The following is a 16,269-nucleotide window of genomic DNA, read 5'->3' on the forward strand; positions in this document are numbered from 1 at the left end:
CAAATTCTATATAAAGTCTTCCTAGTTTTTCAAGGAGGTTTAAACAAAAATTGGCATCCAAACAAAGCGAAGAGACGAGACAGTCTTGTTAAGTGTCATTGGCCTGGTCTACTTCTTTCCATTGCTATTTTTGTCCCATAAGCTCAGAATCTGATTAGTATATTTAATTCCATGGAGCTTCAAGAATGGCCTACCTTTAATCAGCCTATTGGCACCCACCCTTTTTCCTTCACGTGTTTTAACAGACTGAGGGGGGAGAGAAAGATTCTTATTTTTAAAAACAAAGTTAGGGCACACTTAAGCAACATCTTAGGCAAAAGATATTTAATAAGACTGTATCACAATAAAGCACCAACAGCAAATACTTTTGTGGCAAACTACAAATAAGGAAATTGAGTGCGGCATAAGCTTTCAGCAGAGTATTCAAGGGGTTATGTATAGCCTCACTTACTCAAATGTCAACCTTACTGTCCCTATTGGATTTGGTATACCATTTGTGTAAATGAGGCTCCGGCAACCGAAGTACAGCAGGGTAACTGTTTCATCTGGATCTATCATAGGAATGAAGAGGTTTATATTTATGTGGAAAAATCATAAGGCATTGTCTTCCAATTATTTAAAAGTGGCTTTTGCAGCAGCCTGTGGCTCAGGGATACAGAGGCCTTAGAATACCTGCTTCTAGTAGATATCCCTCCCAGTCTTCCTCTATCCTAATGGCTCTTCTGTGAAGAAAAAAAGTCCCTGAAATACAGGTATCCACGTGTTAGGCTCAAGAGCCTGCTCCAGTACACAAAAGCATTAGCTCTTTGCAATCCTTTTTTCAGCCCAGAGAAAGCTTATTTTCTTCTGCTCTGGTTCTGAGAAATGGCTTAATGCCTTTAGGTAGAATGATTTAGGCTGTAAGTGTATCATAGCCTGAAGCAACAGCCCGGGAAAGCTAAAATCAGAGAGGTGTAAGTAAACTCTGTAAAATCAAGAGTAACCAGTTGGGAGTGAATGCAACTTTCAGGTGGGAAGTTACATTTGAAAAGGTCCTCTCTCATCCCCGACTTTAGGCAATGTTAGACCTTGAGCGATTTGAGAACTGAACCGTATGCACAAATATGTTCTGGAGACTAAAAGATTGAGGTTGCAATCCTAACACGTTTTACCAGGGAGCAATGACCTCTGTACTCAAAGAAAGTACACATGCACAACTGTACTGCAAAATCCCTAAAATGGTCACATGTGATGCTGAATGATTAATTACATCTAGTTTAATTCCAACACAGTAGCAGCTACAGCAGTGATACAAGACAGATAAATCAGCTCGCTGGATTTAAAGATTAGCGTTCATTCCAATCCAGTGCTTTATCAACTGGTGTGCAATGGCTTGATGTGGTGGCACAAAGAACGCATTCTGGTTCCTTTTGTTCAGAATTCCCAAAACCTGAAATATACAAAATACAATATTTGAGCAAGTTAAGAAGGATTTTATGGTTAGCAGCCAATTGGTTTAGAGAAGAGATGTGCAACTGGGCTAGCCCCAGTTTGTTTCATAAAGTATTTGAGCTCACTCCTCCTTGTGCAATTAATCGTTTACTACTTCCCTCTGCTGAATGTATTACTAAACCTGTGGGAGAAAAACCACGCGCATGCTTCATGACCTTTTCTAGAAAATATCAAAGACACTAATATATCCTAGGCCTCAGTGTATGTATGTAATCTGACACGTTTGCCAATTACACTTTGTTTTTCAGTGAGTATAAGCAAAGGGCAGGTGGATGTTCTCTGCATTGCATTTATCTGATCTGTCCCTTAACTTATGGTTGTTGGAAATGAGAACAGCCAAATGTTAAAAAGCAATGACAGGGAGAAAATAGGAACCTTGTCACTCTATGATTCAACTTTTTAGTGGTAAATTATCTTGAAAGTTGAGTCTGAATACTTTTGTACAAATGGAAGCTATTATTATAAAAAGAGGATCACCTCTTCTATTTTCATCTCCATTAGTAGCAGGATGGCACAAATGGTAAAGCCATGATTGCTATGTCTACAGGACTTTTAGAGCTTGTTTATGAAATTTGTCTATGCAACTTACTGGAAAGATCTATGGGCTCAATACAGGAACAACTGTCTATACCAATTCTTTTAGCAACACATAATTTTCAATTTCAACGTAATCACTGTACAATAAGGAGAGTACGAGGACTCTTTTGTCTGCCTGGGGAAAAAAGCATATCCATACTGCATGCTCTAACCAATACAGTCAGAGGGCAATCAATAAGAAAGGAAATTAAATTGAACTTTACCTCTTCTCTACTGAACCAGCGGGCATCTTCTATTTCAATGTTGTCAACTTTAATTTCTGTAGACACTGCCGCTGCTATGCAGCCAATCATTAGGGACGAAGGCATCGGCCATGGTTGACAAGAGACATACTGAACATGGCCCACTTTAACTCCACTTTCCTCCTCTACTTCTCTTCGAACAGCATTTTCAATTGTCTCACCTAATCAAAGAAGGGAAAGAACAGTTAACTGACAAAGCTCCAAGCTAGAATCACATCCTGTGCTTTATAGCATCTCAAAAGATCTGAAACTTTCTGCACAGATCAGAACACAAATCAGAAGTATCACAAATAAAAGGCAGGCAATATTTCCAATAAAAATGCATCTATAATAGCCACCCTGACATCATGACTTTAGGGGGAACGCGGGTGGCGCTGTGGTCCAAACCACTGAGCCTCTTGGGCTTGCCGATCAGGAGGTCGGTGGTCCAAATCCCCACTACGGGGTGAGCTCCCGTTGCTCGGTCCCAGCTCCTGTCAATCTAGCAGTTCGAAAGCATGCCAGTGCAAGTAGATAAATAAGTACTGCTGCGGCAGGAAGGTAAACAGTGTTTCTGTGTGCTCTGGTTTCCGTCATCGTGTCCTGCTGTGCAAGAAGCGGTTTAGTCATGCTGGCCACATGACCCGGAAAGCTGTCTGTGGACAAACACTGCTCCCTCGGCCTGAAGAAAGATGACACCGCACCCCAGTCGCCTTTGACTGGACTTAGTCGTGCTGGGGTCCTTTACCTTTTTACCATGCCTTTAGAATCATGTACAGTTATATCCTTAGAACTATTTTGCTGCACTCCTGGAGCACATCTCAGATGTCATGTGGCCTTCACTTTTCAAGGCACGTAAGACGATATAGGCATAAAAAGACTTAATGACCACAATGTATGTTACAAGAAAGCGGAATTGACATCCCAAAAAACTGACAACAGATTATTAGTTCCATGGCAACCCCTCTGTGAAAGGAGTCTTTCACAGAAGGGGTTCCAAAGTCCTGAGAAAATTGGTTATTTTTCTTTTGGGGGACGCCAGAAGCTACAGGAAAAAGGGACAAAAGTCACCCCAGTCTGCTTACACAACTTCAGAACCAGCCCAGAGTACACAAATTAATGAATTATTAAAATAAAACCAACAGATTTCCAGGTATGCCTATATACAGTAATATGGTTTACTGCAGGCCAAAGTTCAAAATCAGAAATCAAAGGGCAAAGGAGTAGTTTTATATTTAACATCTGGGATGGAAATAAAGGAAAGAAATAATATATACAAAGAGAACTCACCAGGCTCTATAAATCCAGCAAGGCAACTAAACATGCCTGAAGGAAATCTTTTTTTTCTTCCCAAAAGGCAGTGGTTACCATCTGGATGAATAACTTGCATTATCACTACGGGATCTAGAATTCAAGTGAGAGAAATGTATTCAAATTTAAACTGTTTCAAAAGACAGCAAGAAAGAACATAAGTGTGCTCATTCTCACTCAGCATTATCATCTCCTTTAAAAGCCTGAAATCCAATTCTCTCCAAGCCCCCTAGACGGTAATCTTAATGCAGGTTCCTTAAAAATACTTATCCACCTGTTTTTTGTAACACAAATGTCTTGCAGGAATATACCTGCCTAGACCAAAAGTGAACTTGGGAGATAAATTACCCTGAGCTGCAGTATGCGTTTGGTATAAATACTGGAGTAAATGACCTAGTTGCACACTCGACAGAAAGCAGTGACCTAATCAGCAACAATTCTTGCCTTCAGCTTCAGTCACAGATTAATGGTCCAGTGGAATACATTTTCAAGTGCAGTGCACAATTCAAAGTACAGTCAGCTTCGGCTTCCTGCAGAGCAGTGTCATGACAGCAAGTTTTCCAGGTCCTGTTGGATACAGGATTCTCTCTTATGCTTCAGGATTCTCTTCTGTCTTCTCTCAATTATCTATTCCAGAGTCTGGAATAGAATAATCTTCTCCAGTGTGTGTTTTCACTGGGCGACCTTAGGTCACTCACTCACTCTCAATCTAACCTACATCACAAGGCTGTTGTGAGGATGACGTTGGGAGAACTATGAACGTCACCTGCAGCTCCTTGGAGGAAAATTGGGGTATAAATGTAAATGATAACAGTAACAACAAAAGTACATTGAAAAGTTCTTACAATTCCCTAACGGCCCCAACCCTACTAAGGCATCCCTCAGGTGATGGCCATGGTTTGCACTGCTAGTTTGTACAAAACATACTTCTCTGAGTGTGCGAGGGAGGATATGAGTCTGAGGTTTATGCCTGCTCATTCCCAAAAAATAACACTATAGTTTGATTTTGCATCTGAACGGATCCTGTGACTCTTGTCTATATTTTGGTGTGAATTGTTATAAAATGATTCTCATTTGTCCTCTTCTCTGATGTCAAACTATCATTGATGGGGGGGGGGGAATCAGAGGGCTTTGGCCTGACCACCATTTGATGGTTTCATTCAAGTTTTTCATCTGTTGCTTTGTTGTTCATAATTGTTCTGTGACTCTGCTTTTAATCTGTGGGCTTTAAAACAAACTGAGCGCCATCTTTTAAGTATCAAGCCAATCCTTTTGCACTTTGATATTCAACCTTCTTGCTGCGTTCTCCCCTTTCTGTTGGCTGTTCAACCTATACCGTTTCCTTGCTGTCAACATGACGGATATGACAATCCCATTAGGTAAATACGTTTCAAAGACTGATGACCTGTGGAAAATGTATATGCTGCAAGGCATCCAGCAAAGGTTTCAAATCTTGCTGACTTCTAGTTTTGTAAGGAAATGTCACTAGAAACACCAGCTGTTGGCTCAGCGGTCTTGTATGTCTCCTCCTGTTCACAACTCCCTTTGTTTAAGCTTCTGAAGAACCACTTAATACCACATCCAACTAACTTTCTCTGTGAATATTACAGAACTGGTAATATCAGTCAAGATCGCGAGGACAAAATAAATAACAAACGATTAAAAACAAAAGAAAATACATGCTATGAGAGGAAAGGAAAGAAGAAAGATGGCAATAAATCAGTGTGGAAGCAACGTCAGACTATGCATGCAAAAGATCAGATAAAAACTTTAAAAAGAATATCTATACTAGAATATGTTTTGCGTGCAAGTTGACAGGAATAGGATGGCCAGCTAAGTCATCCTTGGAATAGATCCATTGGTATCAATGAACTTAAGACCACTTATTTCAATGGATCTACTCCAGGCTTGATTAATACTAGCTGTCACGCACGGTCAGTTTTTAATACAAAAAAATAAACAAGGAACCAATGTTTTAATGTGATTATTCTAGCTGGCCACAGTCCATTCCTTCTCCCTTTCAGCATGTGCAGTTTTGCTAGGTTGGTTTCAACTAGATAATAAGTTCAGATTGCAAGGAACTACAGTGGGCTGCCCTGGAATTCTTGCACCACTATTAGGGAGAAAACAACGTATTTGCAATTCTCTTACCGACTCGTGGGTAGCATGTGTTGTGAATGCCCTGATGGCTGAGACAGTCTTCCTTTAAGCAGGATTTCCTGTAGCCTCCATCTTCTAATTTGGTTGCGCTACCGCATGTTGGGCAGAACTGATACCGGCTATCCCATGCCAGGACAGATCTAGCCTGGGCGATGACTCCTTAAAAAAGTGACCACAAAGTGCAAATAATAAACATGCAGGGTTCTTTCAACAGCACAGATTGCAACATCAGCATTCCAATTCACCATGAAAATCAACAGAAGAACCGTTTCATGTTATGCAATTAAAGCTGATACAGAAGTTCTCGTTCTAATACAGTGTTACTTTTGGCCACTTTGGGTCTTTACATATGGGGGCGATTTACTACTTCAAAAGTACGGTGTGAGATGACAGCCTTGAAAGCTCAACCACAGCAGGGTTTCCGTATCACTGAAATGTTCCTGATCTTCAAAACAGCCAAGCTAAAGACCCATGAGGTTGCAGTTCATGTAACCAGAATGCTTCTGTGAGAGACAGCAGACAAGGGCAATGGAAAATCAGCCCTAACTTTATTTAGCCAAGAAACAAAACACAGCTGCATCTTGAGGAGGAGCAGTAGAGAACAAGGAAGGAAAAGGGACAAGAAGAGCAAGGAAGACACATCAAGCTGTGTCCGCAGAAGTGACTGTAATAACCTTATTCCTAGAACAATATTATGGTTTTCGCTGAAGACATATGCTCAATACAGGCAATCCAGTAAGCAGTAACCCACAATACAAATTGAATGCAGAAAAACCTTGCTAGGCATGAGAACTGAAAAGGATAAATAAAACCAACCAGTTTTCTCCCAGCACTAAAAAGAGACAGGTAGGTAGCCGTGTTGGTCTAACGCAGTCAAAATAAATATCTGAAGAAGTGTGCATGCACACGAAAGCTTATACCCAGAACAAACTTAGTTGGTCTCTAAGGTGTTGCTGGACAATTTTTTATTTATTTATTTACTAAAAAGAGAAACACTTAGGCATCTTACCAGCTTCATTTTCAGACAACTGCAGCAAGGAAGGCATAGGTGGATGAAGAAAATAACACTCTTGATGCTTCTGTAGAAATCTATCAGCAGCAGTAGCATCCATACTGAGTGCAAACCAAGCAACCAAACTATCTTCTTCACCTTTGCTTGCCTCTTTCCCCTTCAGAGTAGGAGGCAAGCTGCCTTTCACCTGAAGTTCTACTCCAAGAAAAATCAGCGTGATGGTTTCTGGCTGCTCCAGGTATTCCTTTACATCCTTGTAAGAAAGCTTATGGAGTTTAACTTTTGGAAACGGGGAGGTATCTTCCCTATCATCTGATGCAACTAATGGACTTAAATTTGAAAAAAGGATGTATACAGTAGTTGTCTGCTTCTGTTTTATGTTCAACCATTTAGCATCTGTTCTCTTCTCACTCTTCCTATCAAGCAATGTCCTGCAAAAATAGATTTCGCGCTCTCCAATTTCACTGGTCAGGAAAAATGGCTCCAGTCCACTCTTCACATTAGCTAATAAGTTAGCTATATTCTTATACCCCCAAAATTTGGCAATGTCCAGTGCTGTCTGGTTGGATGCATTGGTCATGGACTTGTCACACCTTATTTCAAAAAGATAAAATAAAATAAATTGTTAACATACCTTAATATAACCAACATTTTTATATAGAACCTCACAACATATAAGGTACCATAAAACCACTGCACAATGCACCTTCCCTCGCTCACTTCTGGGCAGCAGCTCTGAGCGAGGGAGGGCCACTCAATTGATTCATTTATTTTGTGGCAACTCACATAAATGCTGTCACGAACAAGTGGAATGTGCATAAGTTTGGAGGGTGTGTGTGCCTGTATTGTATTTAATGTATTATAATTTGAATTTCATAGGATACAACATAACATACAACAATAATAGCATTTGATGTAAGAAATAAAAGGATCCATTAAGATACAATTAAAAAACAATATGAATACTTAATGCACTGCACCCACTGTTCACAGCTGTTGCTTCCACTCCTAGACACATTGTGGGTCCCCTGAATGAAGGGCACCCACCACTGGTATCTTTGGACCAAAGTTTGGGAAACCCTGCTCTCAAAATACACCAATTCTCTTGCAAAAAGTTATTATTTTGTGAATCTTATCAATTCAAGAAATGGTGGCTAGCACAATTAACCTCCCCAGCCCCTGCCCCGGGCTTCAAAATGATCAATGGAAGCATCTCTGTGTACATGATGTTCACAGAATAAGAGAGTTTGAAATATAAGAGGATTTGATTTGATTTACTTTTATATTCCAATGTTAATGTTAGCCCCAAATTCAGGAGTCTGTATTGCTCTATCAGGATTAAAACTACAAAGATAAGCAATTTCCGTTTTCCCATATAATCCCCATATAATCATTCCGCTGCGTTGTGCAACACGGCAGCAAATATATTTAGACAATTTGAATAAATTAGTTGGCTGTGTTTTTCTCACCCCTTTTCAAGCAGAGCCTGCACGGTCTCAAAGTGCCCATTTCTAGTAGCATACATCAGGGCTGTCCAACCATTCTTCCCAGTTTCATTGATAAGTGAGGGAGAATGACTGAGCAATGCTGCAAGCCTGGTCTTGTCTCCAACAGCAGCAAAATTGTGAAGCTCAGAAATCAACTGCTGCTTTGGATTCCCTTGAACGTCTTGCATTTTCTGTGAACAAAGTTTTAAACACATGAACAGGGTATACAGTGTGTTGATCTGGTTTAATATTATATTGCAATATACACTAAGGACAATATAATGGAAATGGCTAAATGTAACCGGGACAACTCTCATCCTCAAATTATTCTCAGGAAAGCCATTCAGGCTGTTTGCAGAAAAAACAACTCAGAACTGTAACTCATAAGCTTTCCTCAGCTTATTCCACCACCAGCAGAGGTAGAGGGCTCACTTGGCAAGCACTTTCTCTTTAGCAGACTCAACATGTTTTCTTTTTAACTTCTGCCACCTAATAGGGCTACGTAAGGCTGCACAATCCATATAAAACAGAACTCTTCCATTTTCTGTTTTCATGAAACCGGTTCACAAATGTGCACAGTCACCAGAAGAGGGAGGTGACAGCTAGCTGCTTGTACACCCTGAAGATAATCATAGAACCATAGTTGGAAGGGACCACAGGGTCATCTAGTCCAACCCCCTGCAATCCAGGAATTTTTTGCCCAACATGAGGCTCAAACATACGACCCTGGGATTAAGAGCCTCATGTTCTACCACCTGAGCTAAAGGCCTGAATAGTAACGTGAAGAGTTACTCCGCAGTTGTAGTGGATGTCCTTCCAGCTTAAGGGCTGCAACCCCGCATATATCTGGAAACGCAGTCAGCTCTTGCAGAGGTTTCCAATACCAAATTCCAGTGCTGGGTCACTTAAATCAATCAGGGGGAGGCGAAAAAAAAGAGTGCCTCGCATCATGTGACGAGTGCCACCTAGAACTCATTCCAAAGGTGAAACTTGCAGACTGTCCTGACCGCTGCATCCCTCTTTTTTAATAACTTTATTTACATGTGGTCTTTTTTACATAGTTCTAAAAGAATAACTACAAATTAAAAGGAAAGCAAAACCACAACCAAACAAGGACACAACTTAAAGACAACCTCTCCTTCTCTGGTGTCCTTTCTTTCCCATCTAAGTTCCCAAGTTGTACTCTTACTAATTTTCTCTGACTTCCTCTTATACAGTACTGCTGAATTTATTCAAGTCCTGCTCATCTGTTCACTCGGGTTTTTTTTAGTAAAAAAACTACTCTACAAACGTTCTCCAATCCTTTTTATATTCTTGACGAACAAGAAGCACCCCCCTTTTTTTAGACAGCAACCCCCAGATTGCTCGCTACCCCCTCTGGCATCCTCCTGTCGCCATATAATATAGTACCAGAGTCTGGATCCTCCTTCTCGCCAAAGAGGAAACTTTCGGAGGCAAAGTCCAGCCAGACTCGCTCTAGTCTAGGCGAAGGAAAGGAAGATGTGGACCCCTTTAAAATGGGTTAAAATGGGAGGCCTCCGAAGCAAGGTGTTGAGACCAGGGGAAGGGCGCTGAAGGAAGGACCCTGGAAGAGACCGTTACACCACCTCATGGCTCTTCGCCTCCGAGGAACGCTTAGGTAACTCGCCCGTGGCCACCTCCTTCCGGGATCACCTGGACAGGCCCCGCCCTCTCCCGGAAGACGGCGCAAGGCATCCTGGGAATTGTAGTTTCCTCCCAACTGCATCCCTCTGTAGCCCTCTAATAATACTTTATTTCATACAAATAAGTGCAGGATATTTTAAACATCTGCATTTTTTTTTAAAAAAAATAAAATAAAACGGGATGCTTTCGTTTATTCTTTCTGGTGTTTGTATACTATTTTTTTTGGCGCGGGGGCGAGAATGGTGGTGCGTCTTTTTTAAAAAGCAGAGTGGGCTCTCGTTGGCTCTCGTTTCTTTGCAATAAATAAATGGTGTGCTCGGTGAAATAAATGGTAAGCCCAATGGAGATAACGATAATAATAATCCATAAGACCCTCCCCTAAGACTGGCAAGAGGCAGCAGTCTAGCTAAAAACGGATTGGGGGCGTAGCTGTCAACTTTTCCCCTTTTTTAAGGGAAATTCCCTTATTCCGAATAGGATTCCTCGCAAGAAAAGGGAAAAGTTGACAGCTATGATTGGGGGCTGGTGGCAAAAGGTGACACGAGTTGTCTATCACGGAAAAAAATCTGTGCAAACAACAAAAATCTAAATATAGACCATGTACTGCTTTAGAAATGCTTCAAGAGTATTAAAGGTTAACAGCACAATTTTACAGCACAATTCATGCGCGCTGACCCAGTAACAAGGTCTCCTGTGTTCTGCTGGGACAGGTTTCCCGCCTGCAATCCTGAACTCACTTACCCGGGAGTAAGCCTCCTAGTTCTAGAACTGCACATCCTAAGCAGGCACCATCCCACTTAAGTTCCAAACACCAGGTTAAAATTGTTTTAAATAGTGGAAAAAAATGTTCTTCACAGCCAGTATGCAAATTCTGAATAAACTAGAGTAGTACAGCTTATCTTTAAATCAGGTGGAATCTTGCCATCATTATCAACTTGCCACCATTGTCAAAGCTTATGTAGATTGCACCTATACTAATTGACCGGCAGAACAAACTCATGCACCACTTATTGGGAGGAGAGAGGCTTGAGGTGAAGAAGGATGATACACTGTTACTATGTCAGTAGAACAGCTGGTTTTTGCTGTATTCTGTGGCCTCTTACACCAGTGTAATTTATGTATAAAAGCAATGCCTTTTTTCTAAAAAAAATGTTTCGGAGTACTCTCATTTTCCTACTCATATTGAAATGCTGCCCCTCAATGAGGCCAAACTTAGATTCACAACATGTTTAGGGGTATGCGTACTCCTGCGTCCCCCCCGAAAAAAGCACTGTATAAAAGTGCTTTGTTATTGACTTACAGTGGTACCTTGGTTCTCAAATTTAATCCGTTCTGGAAGTCCGTTCCAAAGCCAAAGCATTCCAAAACCAAGACACTCTTTCCCATAGAAAGCAATGCAAAATGGATTAATCCGTTCCAAACTTTTAAAAGCAACCCCTAAAACAGCAGAGATCATACTCTGAAACATGTAATTAGTGCTGGTCCAAGGGTTTGTAGGGTTTGGGGTAAGATGACCTCCATGGTTCTTCCCTTTTCCAGTCCTACTTGCTCTTTACAATTCTTGCTGCTACCCATTCACTTAACCTCTCCTTACAGCCCTGATCTGTAGCACCATCCAAAGGTGTGAGCAGAAGCTGCTGTAGTTCTTGCTGCCCTCATTCCTTGTTTGCTCAAGGAGGGCAGGTGAGCAGGCAGCAACTGGAAGGAGGAGGAGGAGGAAGCAGCAGCTGCAGCAGCAGGGCAAGTTGGTTGAGAGGGTTGGTGGGGCCCTTCTGGGACTTGAGCCTCAGCAGTTACCTATCAAATGCCAGCCACTGATCATAGAATCAAAGAGTTGGAAGGGACCCCATAGATCATCTAGTAGCTCAGACCCCTGCAGTGCAGGAATATGCACCCAAACCTGTGACCTTGGTGTTCTCAGCATCATGCTCTAACCAACTGAGCTGTCTTCCTTGCTTATAATACTTCTATTAGATGAAACCACTTTGCTTCTAGAAGCTTACTAACAAAGGCTTTGTCAAAAACAAACATATTCTTCAAACTATAAACTGTAGCTGTCTATCTATATCTATCTATCTATCTATCATCTATCTATCTATCTATCTATCTAATCTATCTATCTATATCTATCTATCTATCTATCTATCTATCTATCATCTATCTATCATCTATCTCTCTATCATCTATCTATATCTATCTATCATCTATCTATCTATCTATCTATCTATCTATCTATCTATCATCTATCATCTATCTATCTATCATCTATCTATCTATCTATCTATCTATCTATCTATCTATCTATCTATATCATTCTATCTATCTATCTATCTATCTATCATCTATCTATCATCTATCTATCATCTATCATCTATCATCTATCTATCTATCATCTATCTATCTATCTATATCTATCTATCTATCTATCTATCATCTATCTATCTATCTATCTATCTATCTATCTATCTATCTATCTATCTATCTATCTATATCATTCTATCTATCTATCATCTATCTATCTATCTATCTATCTATCTATCTATCTATCTATCATCTATCTATCTATCATCTATCTATCTATCTATCTATCATCTATCTATTATCTATCTAGCTTTCTATCTTGTTTATTAAATATACTTATATACTGCCTTGGAACCTAAAAACCTCTAAGATGACTTACAAGTAACTGAGTTTGATACAAAAACTAATATCACATATCTGGTAAAATACAAACCTAACAATAAATGTAATAACTAAGAAAATCAGCAGCTTTCTGATGGCTGCTTCCATCTAATCCTAAAACTGGTTTGCCCCTGCAATCATTTAAGGCCACAGCTCAAACATTTTGTGCTCTTGAGATAAGTGATGGTTTTACAAATTGACCATCAAAGCTCTGCTCCAACACTGCCCTCAAAGCTTACTGATATTTTAAAACCAGGACATCTCCTCCTCCTTCTTCATTAAATAATGAAATGTCTTAAATCAAGTTAAGCATTTTAAAAGGGAAGAAGTAGAAAACAGTAATTGGAAATAACATTTTAAAAGAGAGGAAGTTTCATGCTAGTTGAAGGGTACCTTCCTCCCTCATTACTTTTGAGAAAAGTCCCAGTGACAGTGCCGTGTCAGCAGTCCCTAATGTGTCTGATCTTTAACATCTCTGGGAGGGTTTCAGCTGTCTTCCAAGGTATCATTACGACAGTAATGCAATGCTGATTGCCATGTTATTCAGAGAATATATTAAAAACCACCGAGAAATCCGGGTTGACTAATAAGCAACCTCTTCAGCCTTGCAAGCTGGCAGCTCTGGTCTGCCATTTCTCCACACATATGTCTCAGTCTCTTGTGAAATCGTACAGGTTTTAATTGTGAAGCCACTTCTGATGGTTAAAAATACAGTGGTACCTCAGGTTACAAACGCTTCAGGTTACAAACCCTTCTAACCTGGAAGTAGTACCTCGGGTTAAGAACTTTACCTCAGAATGAGAATAGAAATTGCGCGGCGGTGGCGTGGTGGCAGTGGACGCCCCATTACCTAAAGTAGTACCTCAGGTTAAGAACGGTTTCAGGTTAAGAATGGACCTCCGGAATGAATTAAGTTCGTAACCAGAGGTACTACTGTAAGTAGCAAAGATGTATGTGCAATGTGTATTGATCTGTCTTCATTCCTGCATTGTGTTTTAGAACAGTCGTCAGCCTTGGACTTTATTTGCCAAACTGATTTTGAATGCTGGCAAGACAGAGGGTGATTTGTTCCTGAGTTCAGATAATTGGCCAGTGGCTTCGTTTGGATGGGTTTGTCCTCTCCCTGAAGGAACAGGTTCATAGCCTAGGAGTGCTCCTGAATCTATTGCTGTTACTAGATGTCGAGGTGGTTACAGTGACCAAGCGTGCCCTTAACCAGTTTTGGTTGGTGGTACAGCTATGGCTGGTTTTGGATTGGGATAGGCTGACCACTGTGTCCATAAGCTAGTAACCTCCAGACTGGATTACTACAATGAGGCCTGCATGCAACTGTCCTCGAGGCTGACTCAAAAGCCACAGCTAGTGCAGCTCAACTAATATGGTACCTTGACTGCTCACTGGGCTGGAATATTACTGTCATGTTATTCCATTAGCTATTGAACAGAGTTCAAGGTGCTTTTTTAATCATAGAATTGTCAAGCTGGACGGGACCACAAGAGTCATTCAGTCCAATGAAGGAATCCTTTGCCCAACGTGGGGCTTGAACCTACAACGCAAAGATTAAAGTAATCCTCAGGTGTTATTATAAGGAAATTAATAGATACTTCACAATATGCTTGAGGTTCTAATAAGCCAGGTCTCGGTTTAACAAAAGCAAGTTTCCATTCATATTCATGATTTATAGCCACATAAAAGAGTACCAAATCATGCATATTCCCTTATTGTAGGAGAGAAGCGACAGAGCCAATTTACTGAAGCTAAGCCTGCCCGAGTCTGCTCTGTGCCTGGATTCAGCTTGGGGAGTGCATGATGGAGCCTCACAACGGAAAGTAGGAAATAGAATATGCTAAATAAAGCAATGATGCACCTAATGCAGGTGTCGGAGACCTCCAGGTGTTGCTGGACTAAAACTCCCATCATCCCTGGCCATTGAACATGCTTGCTGCCAGGCTTGATAGGAATTGTAGTTCAACAACATCTGGCAGACCAAAGGTTCCCTACTGAATACAGTGGTACCTCAGGTTACAGACGCTTCAGGTTACAGACTCCGCTAACCCAGAAATAGTACCTCAGGTTAAGAACTTAGCTTCAGGATGAGAACAGAAATTGCGTGGTGACGGCGGGGCGGCGGGAGGCCCCATTAGCTAAAGTGCTACCTCAAGTTAAGAACAGTTTCAGGTTAAGAACAGACCTCCGGAACGAATTAAGTTCTTAACCCGAGGTACCACTGGTTCTGTTTCTGGGTTAGCGAAGTCTGTAACCTGAAGCGTATGTAACCCGAGGTACCACTGTATTATATTGTAATGGTTTGATCAGAAGAAAAACAAAACAAAACCCAGAGATTAAAGGTCCCATGCTCTACCGACTGAGCTATCCCAGGTGTACAAAACCCTATAGAGTGGTACCTTGGTTCTCAATCAACTTGGAACCCAAACACTGCAAACCCGGAAGTAAGTGTTCCGGTTTGTGAACTTTTTTCGGAAGCCAAAAGTGCTCCGTTTTGAGTGTTACTCTTCCGATTTGAGCGCCACACTTCCGTTTTGGTGTTAAGCTGAGGTCTGTCTGTTTGTGCTATTTATTTTGTGTTTAGTTTTTGCAGCTCTTTTGTTTTGCTTTTGTGACTGTGTGGAACCCAGTTCAGCTACTGATTGAGTGATTGTGTGACTGCAATACATTGTTTATTGCTTTCATTTTATGGATCAATGGTCTCGTTAGATAGTAAAATTCATGTCAAATTGCTGTTTTAGTGTTTGTTTTTAAAAGTCTGGAACGGATTAATCCATTTTGCATTACTTTCTATGGGAAAGCACGCCTTGGTTTTGGAATGCTTTGGTTTTAGAACGGACTTCCGGAACAGATTAAGTTTGAGAACCAAAGTACCACTGTATAGTTTGGGACCAAGATACTTGAAAGATTATCTCAAGACTTATATTCCCAAACAATCACGGTGTTCTGCAAGAGAGGGCAAAAGATACCATCCTATCAGGAGGCATAATGTCTGCATAATGTCAGAATCGGGCTTTTGTGTTGCAGTACCCAGCCACTGGAATTTCCCATAATATATCAAACAGTCTTCTTCTCTATTGTCTTTCTGACACCTGCAAAAGATACTCTTTTCAACAAGCCTTCTGAATGGATATTTTAATCCCAGTTTGGATCTGTATTGAATTTGAATAGATTTTAATATGTGCTGTAATTGTTGTTGTTGTTTAAATGCTTTTGTATATCAATTGTTTAAACTGTTTTTAATGTGCATAAACATTTTTTCTTTTTCTATGAATTTATAAATTGCTTCAGGAGTATCTCCTGGGAAGCCATTTATAAATGAAATAAATAATAAGATTTGTGAAGGCGAGGCACAGGTGTAGGTCTTGGTAAACCTCAGATTACTGGTTTTCCTTTACAGTTTATAAATCTTAGTGTTTTCTAAATGCATCCAAATTACAAATCATCACTGCTACCATGATTGTTCTGTTTAATCACCTGTGAAAATAACACAAGGCAGAGACACTCGCATTAGCAGCTGCCGAGGGAATGTGTAACAATTGCTTGCGTTGAAAATGACTTATAAAATCAATGTTGCTGTTGCTGATGACTCCGTTCCTTACAGCTACTTCGCTGACAACTACTTTGCTCAAGACAA

General features: G+C 40.6%; 1 protein-coding gene across 3 annotated transcripts; it reads right to left on the bottom strand.

Annotated features, from left to right (window-relative positions):
* Nucleotides 1-309: 309 nt before the first annotated feature.
* Nucleotides 310-9,969, bottom strand: NUDT12 (nudix hydrolase 12). 3 transcript variants are annotated; one of them, XM_053408365.1, is made up of 7 exons: nt 9,887-9,969; nt 8,262-8,470; nt 6,790-7,385; nt 5,772-5,939; nt 3,600-3,713; nt 2,292-2,491; nt 310-1,429 (listed from the first exon to the last, which is right to left on the bottom strand). In XM_053408365.1, exons 2-7 carry the CDS (start codon nt 8,465-8,467, stop codon nt 1,319-1,321), a joined length of 1,395 nt encoding a protein of 464 aa, XP_053264340.1. In that variant the 5' UTR covers nt 8,468-8,470; nt 9,887-9,969; the 3' UTR covers nt 310-1,318. The 3 variants fall into 3 exon arrangements, with proteins under 3 accessions (XP_053264340.1, XP_053264339.1, XP_053264338.1); XM_053408364.1 differs by having other exon boundaries at nt 9,690-9,948; XM_053408363.1 differs by lacking the exons at nt 310-1,429; nt 9,887-9,969 and having other exon boundaries at nt 2,148-2,491; nt 8,262-8,489.
* Nucleotides 9,970-16,269: the final 6,300 nt, after the last annotated feature.

Source organism: Podarcis raffonei, chromosome 11 (assembly GCF_027172205.1).
Source record: "Podarcis raffonei isolate rPodRaf1 chromosome 11, rPodRaf1.pri, whole genome shotgun sequence".
Lineage (NCBI taxonomy): Eukaryota > Metazoa > Chordata > Lepidosauria > Squamata > Lacertidae > Podarcis > Podarcis raffonei.